The 16720-nt window shown below is 43.7% G+C and overlaps 1 protein-coding gene across 1 annotated transcript; it reads left to right on the forward strand.

Annotated features, from left to right (window-relative positions):
• Positions 1-1969: 1969 nt before the first annotated feature.
• LOC309349530 (veficolin-1-like) lies at positions 1970-9509 on the forward strand. Its single transcript, XM_081875592.1, has 8 exons — positions 1970-2199; positions 3829-3966; positions 4186-4248; positions 4533-4577; positions 4939-5072; positions 6533-6662; positions 8176-8310; positions 8561-9509. Exons 1-8 carry the CDS (start codon positions 2094-2096, stop codon positions 8809-8811), a joined length of 1002 nt encoding a protein of 333 aa, XP_081731718.1. The 5' UTR covers positions 1970-2093; the 3' UTR covers positions 8812-9509.
• Positions 9510-16720: the final 7211 nt, after the last annotated feature.

Consider the following 16720-nt stretch of genomic DNA (forward strand, 5'->3'; position numbering starts at 1 on the left):
CACCAATTGGCCGACCATGCCCAGGAGAAAGGCCTCTGGTTTCTTCAGGAAGGTATATTTAAATACCTTTTTCATTTCATTATAGATCATCTCCCAGAAAGTCTTAATCCTTAGGCATGTCCACCAAAGGTGAAAGAATGTACCTTCAGTCTCACTACATTTCCAACATTTATTTTCGGGCAAATGATAAATTTTTGCAAGCTTGACTGGTGTTATGTACCACCTGTATATCATTTTCATTATATTCTCTCTTAAGGCATTACATGCCGTAAACTTCATACTCCTGGGTTTTTCTTCGCCTCTAAAGGCTGAAGCTTCACCATTTGCTCTATTTTATCACGTCTTGGTTGCCTTAGTGCACCAGGGTACATGCACTGTCTTATCCACACACCAAACACATTGGAATCGGGATGTGTCATACATTAGCTACATCTTGCTTACATTAGATTCTTATGAAGGCGGACCAGCTTCCCCATTTCACTTCATGCTGTAAAAATATACAGACAGAAGTCCCGTTGACCAGCTTTTATTTCTGGCAAGAATTGGTCTCCTCTCCAGTCAATCTTTTGGCTTTACCATAAAGCAGTACTTGCTCCAGTCCCATGGACTAGGATTCATCCCACCTAGATTGCATATAAGAGACATTTTTGGACCTAAATACCCACTGATGATGAAAATGCAGGTTTGTACTGGTCACCTGAGAGGATCTGTCCTCCTAAGGGAAGAGTAGAGGGAAGATCCTGCTTCATTAATCACAGCTTTGAGTCCAGCACAGAGGAAGCATGCCTGTGTGTCCATCTTCCAGTCTGCTTCCACCTTAGTCACACACAACTACCTGGCATCTAGGTGAGAAGGGGGAGGTCCTCCCATTTGTCCTTTTGCACAAAGCAACTTCTTTGGTTATGTGGTGCTTAACTAGCCAGCCAATGACATTGCCTAGACAAAGAAACTGGTTTGGTAAGCTTGCGTTTATACATTCCAAACCCAGCCACCACGGTATCATAGGTTTGGAAGAGGCACAGAGTATCAGCCAGAATGGCCGTTCAACACTACAAAGCCATTCAAAAAAGGAATTGCCGTATTTTTCGCTCCATAAGACACACCTAGTTTTTAGAGGGGGAATGCAAGATAAAAAATATTCTTTAAAGGGAGCGCTGAGCAGAGCCGGTATGCATCCCAGGTTCTGCTCAGTGCTCCCTTTCACGAGCTTGCAGGCTTTTCCCCGAGGAGAGAAAAGGGCAGCCCATCAGTGACAGGCTGCCCTTCTCTCTCCTCGGGGAAAAGCCCCCAAGAGCTGCACACACACTCCGCACAGCTCTTTAAAGGGAGCGGGGCTCTTGGGGGCTTTCCCAGGAGGTGGGGGAAGGGACTGAGGGGCTATCCCAGAAGCTAGAACAGCAAGAGGGAGCGCTGCACAGTGATCCCGCTCTGTGTTCTGGCTTCTGGGATAGCCGTGCGAAGCCTCAGGGCAGTGGGATGAAGGCTCCCCCTTCCCTGAAGAGGCTTTGCGCGGCTAAGCCAGAAGCTAGAACAGCGAGAGGGAGCGCCGTGCAGCGATCCCGCTTGCTGTCCTGGCTTATGGGATAGCTGCGTCGCCTGCATTCGCTCCATAAGATGCACACACATGTCCCCTTTTTAGGAGGGAAAAAGTGCGCCTTATAGAGCAAAAAATACAGCAAATAAAGAGATGGGCAGAAGGAGGAGACACTTCTATGAATGTACTGTAGTAAGGAAATCAAGATCAAGCCTCACTCCAAACAAGATAGCGATGGGATTATGGCTCCAAATAACACATTATTCAACACGAATAAACATTTCCTGATCAGGGCAAAGTAAGGGGTGGGCATTGTGCAATCGAGGGATTTCCAGCCATTGCTCTAGAAATGTACAGTCTTAAATATCATGAACTATGCTGACTCTTGTGAAAGCAAGTATTACACAATAGTGGGGTTCAGCAAAGCCCTTTCCCAAGGCAATAATTTCCTCATTCCTGTTTACATAACTGTTTGGGATTGCCATATATATAAGCCCCTCCACCACCACTTACCTCTGTTTCACCCAGAGGAGCGGCCAAGAAAGTTCTGCAAGGAAAGATGACAGCCTTGACTGGTTTCAGCCTGGCTCTGACTCTCTTGGTGGTTGTGTCTGTGGAGGAGAGAGGAAGCTTTGGACAGGAGGCAGAAACCAGCTGCTGTGAACGTGAGTGCAAAGTGGGATGAGGTGGGAAGTGATCTTTGTTTCGGGACAAGTATAAAAGGCAGTGGGACAGCCGGTGCCTTTTATTCATCCAGTCTATTAAATATTTTAATCTGGGTTGCAGATTGTTTTTATGTTGCCATGATATAAGGACTTTTTTTACTTGTTTAATTACTATTTTATATTGCATTTTTTATTTTTTTATTGCAAGCTGTCCAGGAAATGTTAATTGTACACCTATAGAAATTCAAATAGTTGGGCAGAAGGGTTATAATGAGTAAAGCTGGGCCTAAGTTTGTTCTTCCGTGCAATTATTAAGGGCAAAGGAGCCAATTTTTTTGCATCTCATCAGACCACTGTGTGGCACATGTCAAGGCCAGCACTGTTTCCTCAGTTAATTGTTTGGGTATGTGAAAGTATAACTCAGGGGCTTACATTTTAGTCACAGGGATGTGATAATGTTTAATCTACAAGCAGTGGAGGGGCTGGGAGAGTGAGGCTCTTGAGGAGGACTTTGAAGGCTGGAGAGAGATGTGATTTGGCAGATTGAGTTGTGATCTCTGAAATAAAGGGCATTCCTCAAAAAGAAGCAGCATCTAGTCACTCCATGTGTCTCTGTCTTCTGGCTGCAACTAGCATTTTCTTCAACTTCCTGTCACTGTTCCCTTTAAATGTTCAGATTTGTCAAGATATTCCCAATCAGGCCACAATCAGGCTACCATATTTTTTGCTCTATAAGATGCACCAGACCATAAGATGCACCTAGTTTTTGGAGGAGGAAAACAAGAAAAAAAATATTCTGAATCTCAGAAACCAGAACAGCAAGAGGGATCGCTGCGCAGCGAAAGCAGCAATCCCTCTTGCTGTTCTGGCTTCTGGGATAGCTGCGCAGCCTGCATTCGCTACATAAGACGCACACACATTTCCCCTTACTTTTCAGGAGGGAAAAAGTGAGTCTTATAGAGCTAAAAATATGGTAATTTCATGAATGAGGCCAGAGTGGAAGGGGCAGGTGCCTAATTGGTCTTGAATTCCATAAAAACCTAGCTTCAGGTCTTTCAGAAAACTCTTCAAGATAAGATAGCCCAGGTTTCTTTTTCTTTCCTTTTAAACTGTAGTTAAATGGTTGATTTCATACATGATAGCTTTAAGATATTTACCCGAGATATTTTAAGTATACCTTTGAAAAGGTAAACAAGTGGGGCTGTGCTTGAATCTGCAAAGACACCCACATATCCATTAGAAAGCCAGGGATTATCAATGTCCTTTCTGAAATACTCAACAGGGATTCTTAAATTGGCCCACATTTAAATTAAGATCTATGGAGATATATATATAAAGGAGAAAAGGTTTCCATGGTTGCTTTAACAACCCTAACTACTTCCAACAGCTCAGGAAAGTAATTTTCCTTTCTCAAAAATCCTCACAACAGCTGCTCTGTATGGTTGGTAAAGATGAGAAGATGGTGCCTCAGGATATGAACCTGCCTTCCCCTCATGTAAATTCAGTCCTATCTGCTGCACCACATAAGATGCTTGGCACTCCAGTCCTTTCTTGGTTTAATATGGCCATGCCAGGGAACATGTCTTGTCTCACACAGGTTTATACGCTGTCTCACGTTTCCTGTTTCAGAGCTGAAGGGCCTATCACATTGTGGACCAGGCGGGATCTTTTTCCAGGGCCAGCCAGGGATACCAGGAATACCAGGTGTGCCTGGAACAAGCGGATCACTTGGGCCTAAGGGTGACCCAGGCCCTCAGGGTCCTCCAGGTAAGAAGATCCCAATCTCTCCTTCAGAGTTTGTGCCAGACAGATCTGGAGATCATTTGCTCTAATTCAGCCTCATCACCATGGAGAAGAGGCTCGCTGCTATGCTCTGCAATTGTAAACACCATGTCTAGGAGAGGGGTTGTTAGGGGCAGGAAAGACTGTTTCTAGAGATGTTTTGATTGTTTTCAAAGGCTTCATCTCTCAACTGTTCCCTCTCAGGTGAGAAAGGTGTTGCTGGGATGCCTGGGAAAGCTGGACCCAAGGGAGACAAAGGAGACAAAGGTAATATTGCATCTATAACTTCACTGTGAGGGGAGGGGTGTGGCAATGCAAGGGCTTGGATTATTCACAGGTGAAAGCTGATCCAGGTGAATACTGCACTGTGCATTGTGCTTGAGCAGAAACAGATCCCAGATCTAACAAGGTGACCCTCTTTGCCTCTACTACTCCACTGGAGAAAAAGGAAAATAAACTTAAATAAAAGCATGGAATCTGGAACTGCTTTCACTCTCATGTTTCTTTTTAGCTTGTTCACATCACCAGACATTGTTTTTCTCTTCCTGCAGGAGAAGACTGCAGTTTGGACACTTCTGCTGGTTGTCAGCCGCAAGGTATGTCTTATCATCATCATCTTAATCATCCTCTTGCTAGTACAGCTGTGTTTGTTTGCTTCAACTCACAGTCCTTTCCAATCTAATGTAAGATGGTTGTGAACACAGATCATGAGAAAAATGTAGGAAAGAGTGAACTTACCCCATGAGAAGTTATAATTCTCTGGTTAATAAAAAATAATAACCCCATGGTGGAAGCTCAAATTAAACTTCTCTGTATTCCCAGAATCTTGTTGGTTTCTGTGCAAAACCAAACATGCTAAAGACAGTAGAGGGCCATGCTGCTCTCATCACACACATACTTCCAGAACGGAAGATAGGTTGAACTGTTTTGCATTTTCCTCCTTGATATTTCTCCTAGAGGCTGGAGCCAAAGACTGCAAAGAACTTCTGGAACATGGAGAGACCCTGAGTGGCTGGTACACCATCTATCCTGCCACAGGGAAAGCAATGGTGGTCTTCTGTGACATGGAGACGGACGGAGGAGGCTGGCTGGTGAGCTTTACCCCATGGAGAAGGAAGAGCCATCTGTTTATGACTTATTAAAAGGGTGTCAGGCAATATGATGCACACTTTTAAAGAAGTGGAATCCCCTGCTAGGAAGGCACTTGGGCAACTTCTTCCTCCAGAGACATCTCCTTCACTGAGCAAAAGAGACTTGGCCCATGGTGCTAAGCAAAGCAAAGGCAGCCCCACATGCTTTCTGCACATGCATGTTCATAAACAGTAGACTAGAGAGAGGAAGCAGCAGGAGGAGCTGCCTTCCCTTGTTTGCTGGCTTCTGCAGACCTCAGAGGTGGTGTTGTCCAAGGGTGTTCTGTAGGGGAATGGAGGAGAGTTTGCTATTTATGGCTTGTCCACACTTCCACAATCCTTTGCTTAAAAAACATGGGTCTAAAAGGTTTTCCACTTGTCCTGTTCTTTCTGAAAGGACATGTGGTGCAAGCTGAATGCAAAACTATTAATCTGAATCAACAGAGGAAGGAACATGTACAAGTCTATCCCTTACCATGTTATAGTGCTTTGTAGAGGAGGTATGGTGTGGAAACCCTGCTGATGCCCTTGCGAGAATTTATTTTAATAATCATAATAATAATAAATTTTATTTGTATCCCGCTCTCCCCAGCCAAAGCCAGGCTCAGAGCGGCTAACATCATATAAATAAGACAATATGCATAATACAATATACAATATGCAAATAAAATAACATTCAACATTCATTAAAATAATATAGAATAATATTAAATATCAGCATTTCAAAATTAAACAGAAATCCACTCAACAATTACAGTAAGTAATTTCTAAACTCCAATCAATAAAACAACAGCAAACCACAGTGCACAACACAATACAATACAAAATAAGAAGCAGAGACTGGAGGGTGGGGCAAGGCAGGTGGAAGGAGGCCTTGCCTGATGGAGTCTCTCCCCTTTTCATTTTTTTATGAGGTTATTGTCCTCATTCCCTAATTTATCACCCTGTTGAGATATGTTAGACTGAGGAAGAGTCAGCAGGGATACATCTTTATATTGTGAGGCCTGTTCTGAAACCAATCAGTCTGCCTAAAAGAGCTCACCCAGCCAGGTGCGCCAACTCTATGGGGCTGAGGTGTCTTCAGCCCCCTTAATATTTGCTAGGATGGGGGTGGGCCCCTCCATGTTGAAGGAGGCAGATTGCAGAGCCTAGCATGGCGTGGCTTAAGTGTCGGCCTCCTCCTGAGCACACGTGAGGAGGAGCTGCTGGCCATTGAAGCTGCCCCATGCCGGGCTCTGTTCAGCCTCCTCCCAGTGATATATGACGTTGCACACATCGCGTGTCACGTGCGTGACTTCATGCGCACATGACACACAGTGGGCCCCCTCCATCTTAGCCTCTGCACCTAGCACTTGTAGGGAATAGAAAATGGGCTTGTCTTTCAGCCGGGACACTGACATATCACCTCCCTTTGCCCCCAGGTCTTCCAGAGGCGACAGGATGGGTCAGAGGATTTCTACCGTAACTGGGAGTCCTACAAGAAAGGGTTTGGGAGCCACGCATCAGAGTTCTGGTTGGGCAATGATAAAATCCATCTTCTTACAAGCTCTGGTAAACCAACGTTTCCTCTTCTGTCTGATGCTGGAGCATCACTGGAAAGCTTGGGGATTTTTAATGAATAATGGAGAAAGGTGTGGAATCAGTTATTGAAAGCTCCTCCAGAGTCAGACCTATGAAGTTTTTACATTGGGATAAATAGCTGCAGGGTCCTGTCTAGAGCATATCATTGGAAGAGTGCTCTTGGTGTGTACGCTGTGGAATCCCACAGGGCACTATTTTATTCCCAATGCTATTCAACATCTATATTAAGCCAATCACTGGGAGTTTTGGAGAAAGGTGTCATACACTGATGATACCCAGCTTCTTTACATCCGAGTCAGGACAGACTGTGCAACCCCTGGACATGTGACTGGATGCAATGCTTGACTGGATGAGGGTCAGTAAATTGAGCTTGAATCCTGCAAAGGCTGAGGTCTTGCAGGTGAGTGGTTCCTGTGTCTAGGCGGTAGGTCAACTGCCTGTTCTGAAGGAGCAGATTTTCAGCTTGAGGGGTACTCCTCCATCCATCTTTGATCTAGACGGTGAAGTGATTTGTGTAGCCTTCTAGCAGCTGTGACCATTCTTAGACTGGGATAGCCTGGCTATGGTGGCCCATGCATTGGTAACCTCAAGACTTGACTACTGCAGCCTGTTTTATGTGGGGCTCCCCTTGTATCTAGTGTAGGATGCAGTGTCCAGACTTTTCACAAGAGCAGGTTACTGGCAGCATGTTACTCCTTTCCTAAGAGAAGTGCACAGGTTGCCAGTTTGCTACAGGGCAGGTTGAAGTTTCTTGTGTTGATTCACAAAGCCCTACTTGTTACTTTTTTCTGAACCTCGTCAACAGTTTGCTTCCGTGAAAGGGTGTTGGGAATTGTTTCATTGCAGTAGTGCATGATCACTTCTATGCCTGAAGCTGGCTCCCCATGCTTGTGAAATTTCCATTCTTGGGATAGCCACATGTGTCGAGTAGCTAAGTTATTATACTGCTTTGCTTAAGTGTCCTTACAAAACCAGAACTATGGCTCTGCCTTCCACCCCGCCAGCTACCACAGCCTGGAGCAAAAGCTGCTGGTCTTCATTGTAGCTGTAAATATGTTAAAGGCTTTCTCTTGTCAACAATGACACAACCCCTCTCACACACTAAGTAGAATAATAGAAGCATAACCACCCGACCCCATCCCACTCGCCACTCCTCTTCCCCTCCCTCCTCCTCCTCCTCCTCTTCTTCTTCTTCTTCTTCTTCTTCTTCTTCTTCTTCTTCTTCTTCTTCTTCTTCTTCTTCCTAATTGTTTAAACCAATTCATAAACCAATAACTTATACATTGACCACTAATAATGAAACATATGTTGTAGATATTTTTCCACATTTATTATGCTATTTTTGTGATATACAAATGACATGAGAAAACTTGGTCTACTTATTTGTATAACATTATTCTTGTTTAAAAAACACTATTAAAAACAAACAAACAAAACAAACCAATGCTTACTCTCAGATCTCTTCCGTTCTCTTGGGGGTTAGGAGTACAACAATTGCGAATTGACGTGAAGGACTTCAATGACACTAGAACTTATGCTACATATACCAGCTTCAAAGTCTTGAGTGAGAGGGACAACTACACACTGGAAGTGGGCTCCTATTTAGATGGCAACATGGGTGAGTTATACAGAGAATTCCCTTTGAGGCATCTGATTCAAGGTGACCTAAAAACCTGAATATTGCATTTTTGAAGGTCCAGGAATTGAATCTAGGAGGACCTTCCGCCTGCAGAGCATCTCCTCTGGCACTTATATATGTGACCTAGCAGATCTCTGCTAGCAGTGCATCAGCCTTTTTCTATTGCCTTAGCACACACGGTTAATGCGAAAGAGGTGAATTCAATGTTTTCCCTGCTCTTCTCTTTCAGGTGATTCTTTCTCAGGACACAGGGGCATGGCCTTCTCCACCCGAGACAAGGACAATGATACCAATGAAAAAGGCAGCTGCGCTGTGGTTTACAAGGGGGGCTGGTGGTACAGTGTCTGCCACTCTTCCAACCTGAACGGCCTGTACCTCAAAGGCGAACATTCTTCTTATGCTAACGGCATCAACTGGTATTCTGGGCGGGGGCATCATTATTCTTACAAATATGCAGACATGAAATTTAGACCTCAATAGGTGAAGTGCCCACCTGTTCAGGAACTTGCTTCTGCATTCCATGCCTGGCAGGGCAATCTCTGAATGTGGAATCATCTGCTTTTAAAATACAACACACAGAGAGGCCCTCCTTGGAGCACAGGGCACTGCAGTGGCCTGAACAGGAAGAGGCCAGTCTGATGAAGCACCTGGTTGTCACTTGCATAAGGCCGTCTTTTATTCCCCTTGTATGAATGGTAGAAAGGATCCCACAGTGAACATTTCGAATGGACAGATTGTGGCTGGCTGCTTGCTTTGAAACACCCACAATGTCCCCACATAAAGCAACAGCCTTATGTTGAACTGCAGCGCTGGTGGGTGTTGAACACCACACAAGAAGTTTACATGCCGGTTCAAATGCTTTTTAAAAATGATGTGAAATGTTCTCATTATTTTTTAAATTCCTGGTCTGCGGCATGAGGATGAACAGAGTTCCCAGGTTTTGTTTTGTTATTGTCGCTTGGGTGCTTTATCAATACACATTGGTAAAGCAACACATCACAAAATGATGCATTTTCATATGTACAGTCACATCAATAATGGTTTTATATAGAGTTTTGTCAATGTACATTGATAAATGGAGTGGGGTTGGGGAGATACGAAGGAACCAAAAGTTGTAGCAAACAGCACATTTGCAAATAAAAACCGGAACAATGCAGAGTTCCTAATTGATCAGTTAATACTGCCTTGTGCCTTTTACTTACAATTTGCAGCCAGGTTTCTTTCCCCCCTGTAGCTCTACAATCACTCTTGACATTGCACTGGAGATTATAATCACGAGGGCCTTTCTAGAATATTCATTTATACATTTTTAACAGCACATTTGTGTTGCTAAATACCTACCAACCTCCTGTCTTCTCTTGAGGCTTAATTTTTATTGCAGTATTTCTCAGGATTCCAGTTAGAATATTTTGCTATTGGGAAAATACATACACAACATATTTCATTCTTTTATGGGCCACACACATCAGATGGACATCAAAGCTAGAAAATGACATAAAGATATGTCTTTATTGCATTCAGATAACTGTTCCTTGTGCTTCTTTTTCTGGGGGCACGCATACCCCTAAACATTTTGTGAATCTAAGTTTGGCCTTATTGAGGGGCAGTATTTCAATATGAGTAGGAAAATGAAAGTACCCCTAAACATTTTTTAAGAAGACAAACACTGGCTGTTCCTATAAACAAACAGCTATGCTGACAGGAGATACTGCGGAATCCATTCATTTGCGATTGCCACTCCCTGAGTGATCCACTTTATCGTGCTAGCAGGGCTGATGGGAGTTTTAGTCCAAAACAGTGGGTGAGAGACTTGCAATATATTTTATGCTCTTCTTGGCAGCTTTCACCCTTACACGGAGAGAGAGATGTAGAGAGTTAAACCGTATCCCCAATTTGGGCCTCTTTGGACTTTGGCTTCGCACACTTTCTTTATGTTTATATAACTTCTGCTCCTGGACACGCTGGTTCAAAGAGACAGGGAATAACTGGGAAAACACTGTGACATGAAACAGGGAGAAGCACTGCAGCAAAGCAAAAGGGTGCATATTTACCTTTGGATTACACCGCAAGCATTTTCCAAATTCTAAACATGGAGGGCAAGGGATCTTGGGGGCATTTACTAGAGTAAGACCCTCACTTTGTACAATGGGGGCTGGCAGCATACCAGGATCACGTTATTGTAACATGTGCATCACCCAAACAATGACCTGCTTGTGGGGTGAAAGCGAGCTGGTCTTGTGGGGATGTGCAGGCTGAGCTGTCTCAGAGGCCAAAGGCCGGATCACTTTAAGCACACTGTTAGGACCTGACATGTCTTTTAACAAGGGAAAAGTTTGAATCAGGACCACAGTGCAAGAAGCTTTTCCCGCCAAAAAACGGCTCTGCTCCAGGCCTGTTTGCCACATTACTCCCATAATTGGTGATACATTTTCTTTAAACTTCATTCTAGAATTCGATCAAGCAAGTCACACCTTTAAAGATAAATCTATTTTAATTTTTGCACTGGGTTCTTCAAAAACATTTCACATAGTTTAGTAGAAACTGTTTAGATTCAGTTAGAAGCCCTGATATTTCCTGCTATTGAGGCACCTTTGTGCAGTTGCTTGCTATCCCAGGGAAGCAGCTGAGCAACTCAGCAGCCAATCGGAGCCAAGAAAGCGGTGCTAAATTAGTCTGGGAGGAACGGAGCCACTTGTTTTCCTCTCCGACCTCTTGGAAACCTTCAGCTGCCTTTGGACGAGCGAGCGTGCACTTGTTGTGACACCGACAGCTGCAACTTCCCAGCTCGAGAGCCCGAGCCCGTAGACACTCCCTACCAAAGGGCAGAAAGCACCATTTCAGCAACAGCTTTGGGGAGCTCAAAAGCGAAAGGAAAATGCTGCGTTTCCATAAGACGTTCAGGTTCCTGAATGCGACAATGAGGAATCAGATTGTTCCCCGAGCAAATATTACGGAGAAGCCACCTAAGGAGATCATAACACCAATAGTAAGTATCCTTTTTTGGTGTCTCTGGACCACCAGGAAATTAGGGTAGTGCAGCAGATACATTGTATTGTCGTGTGCTTAGATGTCACGTTCAGATTTCAGAAGGTGAGAATGGTTAAGGTGTCCCCTGAACTGGCAACTACACACTTTATTCAGCCACAAACCTGAAGCCTTGATTTTGGTTTCTGAAAGGAATGTCTGTAACGGGGGGCAGCCTAGGGAATTCCCTTTTTTCCTCCTCCCTTGTCTTTTCTTCCAGTGAATAAATTCCCCACAATTTGCACTGTGATATCAGGCACAAAAATGGCACAGGATTTAAGGCTCCTGAGCTGAATGCCACACATTCACACTTGCCTGCTTCCTCGTTAAAAGTGGCAGCGGGTTCTAACCAAGTGTTTAATTAACGCTTTGAACAGACTGCGTCATTTGGCCCTCAAGCAGCTGGCCTAATAGTTTCTCGACTGCCTTGAGTGCTGCTGGGACTCTAAAGCAGCTCCTCCCCACCCTTCTGAAACATAGGCCATTACACCTTCCCCGCTATATACTGTCTCAAATTCTGTTCCCCAAAGTTGCAGCACAACAGTATGAGTTTATTGGTGCAATCGGGTTGCGCCTATTCCTTGCAATGTGTTTGTGGCACATTTGCTTCGTATAACGTGCAGGAACAGCTCAAAATGGCTCTTGGACCCACAGGCCACATTTGAATGTTACTGTGCACTCTTTTACCTATATAGCATGGACGTATATCAAAGTAGGGCTTTCCCACAGGCCAACCTTCATTTCAAGTCTTCCTAAGCGATGGCTATCCTACTGCAGGTGTGGTGGGTCCATGTTCCATGCAGCCAGGGCTGACTCCAGAGTTTGCAGCCTAAGGCGAAAGACAAATCAGATGTCTAGAAGCCATCAGGATGGCAGTTAGGATCTTTCTCGAACACTGGCACTGGGATATCGCCCTCCACAACTCATGGCGGTAGGCTAGATTAGGAGCCATGTGGCAAACACACCTCTTGTCCTCTTAACCCCTTGGCATCGCACCCCTTCAACCACCAGCATCTGCCCACTGGGAAGGGCAGCACTACTTGCAGGAGGCAGAATGACACATAATACTAATGTTTCTTGTAGCAAAGTACAGATTACATACATATAGCCTTAAACTGTCTCTACATACATCTGAAAACTTTTGAGACGTGAGTACACGTGCGCCGAAACGTGTGTGTACTTTATATTACTCTCCACATGTTGTTTGCTTTGTGGATTTGAAGGTATTCCAAATCACTTTTAGGGGAAAGAAGCTAAGCTTTTGTTTAATACATTTAATCAATGCAAAAAACACTAATAGCCAAAAAAACCCCAGTGCTTTGAGACACATGTAGAACTCCCCCCCCCCCAGCAAATTAATAATAATGGGCAAAGTGTTATTTATAGAGACCATCTCCTCCCACCCTCAACTCTTGCACATCCAGCCTCATTTTAAAAAATCATACAATTCATTTCCTCATTCTTCCCAGCTTAAAGAGCGTTAAGAACTTTGGCAATATGCCTGCACAAAGCCATTGTTCTCCAGATCTGATACACGTACCAGGAAATAGAAATTTCACAGCTCTATACCTTTTATGGCACAATAAAGTGAGAAGCAGCTTTTAGACCTATAAGAAAATCAAATATTTATTTGAATATACATAGGCAGTATCTGCAGCCTTTATTGATCAGTGTAGAATTTTTGCAACCACAAATAAATTCTACCAGTTTTTATGGCCTCAAGTCATGTCCCCCTTTCTTCATGTTGCTTTAATTATTCAGTTTTTCATTTTTGTGGCATGCACATTGATTTTCTTGCTGAAAAACTAAGTTTTTGGCACCAAATTAACAGCCCAGATCATGTCAGTAACAATTTATGATTAAAAGAGTGGTTTCTGAAGGAAGGGCAATTTTTTCTTCATTCTTTCATCAGATGAATCTCAACTGAATTAAATTGTGAGGAAACACAATGATTGAAAATCACATCCACCCTCTATAGGAACCAAACAAAAATATATGTGTTACGTATTTTTTAGTACACACAAGAGTTAGTATGCACAGTCAGTCCCACAGGCGCAAAAGAATATAACTAGTTCAGATGATTTCTAATTGGGATCAGGCAGGCCTGTGCTACTGCTCTCAGGACAAAGTCACTTGAAAGTCAGGCTACTGCCAGTATGCCATTGCAAAAAGATTATCTCCTTGCTCAGAAGTAATCTAAAGGCTGCACCATTCAGCAATACTTATCTGGGCTGACTACAGCCTTTGCATATAGCTAGCAATAGTGAGGGCCCAACTAACACTTTATATTGAATGAGGAAAATTATGTACATTGGATCATAGGAAAAATTAAACGACACAAATTAACAGGCACAGCAAGACCACACATTTGATAGGAATAGGATGTACAGTACACTGTTCATTCTCAGCCAAACCATGGGGTGGGTGGGTGTGTACACATACATACATAAACATAAACCCACTCCCTTGTGGGACTTCTTTGGGAGAAGAAAAGGCTAAGGAGTAAACCCTAAATCAATCCAGAGCGGAATCCTTAAGACGGTTGGATGGTGCCTTGATGCCTCCTTCCAGCAACTCCTGCAGCCAAGCTGGTGCCAAACGTATAGCTCTGCTTTCCTTTGGACCACACCAGTAAGGCCAAGAGGGAGGTCTTGTGGTCTGGGCAACCCAGGACCTCCATACACACTGCCCAGGCTTGTGCAACACAGGAGGCAGCACTTATGAGTTACTGGTTTCCACAGCTACAGCAGGTGCTGTGATTCCCCAGTGGTGTGACTTCATACACACACACCCTAAACACACCCATACTGCAGGTGTTCATCAAAACTGAGGCAAACTTTATAAGACTTAGTCTTAAGATGAAGAATTCTTGTTCTCAACCCCATCCATCTCTATCACCCATTAGCCCGTCCCTCCTCCCCTTCCCTTATTAAAGTGGGAACAGCATCAAAGCTGTGTGAGTGGAGAGCAGAGGATTTTGTTTTCCTGCCCCATTGTGCTTGTGAACAGACTAGAGAGCTATGAGATGTAGTTCTTCAAAAGCTCCTGCTTCTGAATGAAAAGGAGGAGTGCATCTGGGAGCTAGCAAAGGGAGGCCAACACTGGAAATCTAAATATAATATAAGCAATCATATGAATTGTGTTACTTTTTATTAGATGTTATCTTTTGTGGTTGCATTTTTTGCAGTTCCATTTTAAATTGTAACCTGCCCTGGGACCTTGGGGTGAGGGATGGGTAATAACTAAAATAAAAACCCAAGCCCTCTGATTGACTTAAGTTTCCCCAAGTTTTCCTTTTTTGGTAGGAAACCTAGAAAAAAGTCCAATCCAAAGAGTTCCTCATCTCTAGAGCACACATGTATGCAGTATTTATACCCTGCTAAGACTCCCAAGACATTTTCAAAACTACACAATTAGGTGTACAGCAATCTCTTTTAGGTCCTGGCAGTTATTAATGCAATTCAGTTTTCAGGGTCTTCCACAGAAGAGGCTATAGGAGCTGAAGTGGGCTCAGCATGCCTGACTGTTAAAAAAGATACCAACCAACAGGAGGCGGCCTTTCAATTACAGTGGTGCCCCGCAAGACGAACGCCTCGCAAGACGGAAAACCCGCTAGACGAAAGGGTTTTACCGTTTTGGAGGCGCTTCGCAAAAAAAATTTCCCTATGGGGTTGCTTCGCAAGACGAAAATGTCTTGCGAGTTCCCGCGGTTTTTTTTCGCTTTTTTCGCCCTTTTCCTAAGCCCCTAAGCCGCTTAACAGCTGATCCGCTGATAAGCCGCTTCTCAGCTGATCGCTAAAAGCCGCTAGACCGCTAATAGCGCTAATCCGCTAAGCCGTCAATGGGCTTGCTTCGCAAGACGAAAAAACCGCTAGACGAAGAGAATCGCGGAACGGATTAATTTCGTCTTGCGAGGCACCACTGTATCTGCAGATTATTTGGGGCCCTGCAGTCAGACTAGTCAGGCAACTGAGGATTCTTTCAAAACCACAACGAATATCCTATAAGGACTTCACTGCGCTGTACAAAAATAAAGACAAATCACACAGCACATACAGTAACTTTAGCTCATTTGCTTTCTTCCCTGCATGAACTATAAATGGTGATTAGCCCAGGAGAACCCAGAATGTTCTACAACATTCATAATCCTGCAGACGACATTCACCTCCGTTTCTTTGTACAGGAACAAGCTATTGGACTGACTGTGATGTTTGTAACCTTCTTGGTCCCATCCGGTTGGATATTGAGCCATATGGAGGATTACAAGAACGCGCACCGTGAATGAAGCACAGGCAGAAGTTCTCCACTATGAATGTGGTCACAAAGCAGATGCCAAAGGAACTTGTATCCTCCGATATGCAAAGCTGTCTCTTGCTGTTTTTATAATTAAAAAATTGCTTTAAAAAAACCACAGTGAAACTTGTTTGTTCAGGAAAAAATGCCCCTTATTCCTCTTCCCTATAGCAACATGAAATAATAAAACATGCCAAGGAAAGAGAATAAGTATTCAGTTAGCATAGCGCAGTGGCTTGGAAGATCAAGCTGTAAATCTGAAATTCCCCAGTTAAAATCTCATTTCTGCCACAAGCTTGGAGATGGTACAACAGAAAAAGGAGAATATGGTTAAAAGCCGCCTCAATTAAGCAGTCCCTTCTCATGTCTCTCAGGCCCCAATCCTATACACACAGTACATAGTGGGACTTGTTTCTAAGTAAATGTGTTCCACAGATACTTTTCAACCCACTTTAATGTGAAAGCAACAAACAAGCGACACTGACTGTTAGCCTTTTTCTAGGATGTGCCATTCCAGACTGCAGGAGGGGACTAACTTAATGAAATGCCCCTCCAGAAAAGCAAACAAATGCTGCACATAGATAACTAGCAAGTCAGGGTGATGGCTTGACTACAACTCTTTCAAATTTGAAGCTGCTACTGCAGGGTGGAGCAATATAACTGAGAAACCGATTTACCATCTCTAAGAACAAGGTATGCTGTCACTAACAATGGCCTCTACATACTTTTGTTACAGACAGATGCATTATCCCCCTCACAAGGACTAAAAACTGGAATACATAGTACACAGTTAAAATGGACCACTTTGAAACTCAGCTGAATTAGTGGAAATTATATGTTGTAAATGCAGTTGTACAAAAGCACGCAACTATCTGTATCAAAATAATCAGTTAGTCAACCCCACACCTATAAAAGGTTGAGTGATGTGGCTTCATGTCGCACTTTTTGCAATGTTATCAGTTATAAACCAGTGTAACTGAGCAAGGCTTACTCTGGTTTTGGCTTCTTATAATAGGACTGCTGCTCAATTCAAGACTCAGTGTAAAGCATACCAACAGAACTGCGCAAGAGG

The sequence above is a fragment of the Podarcis erhardii genome (assembly GCF_964252035.2).
Source record: "Podarcis erhardii genome assembly, chromosome: 1".
In the NCBI taxonomy this organism is placed as follows: domain Eukaryota; kingdom Metazoa; phylum Chordata; class Lepidosauria; order Squamata; family Lacertidae; genus Podarcis; species Podarcis erhardii.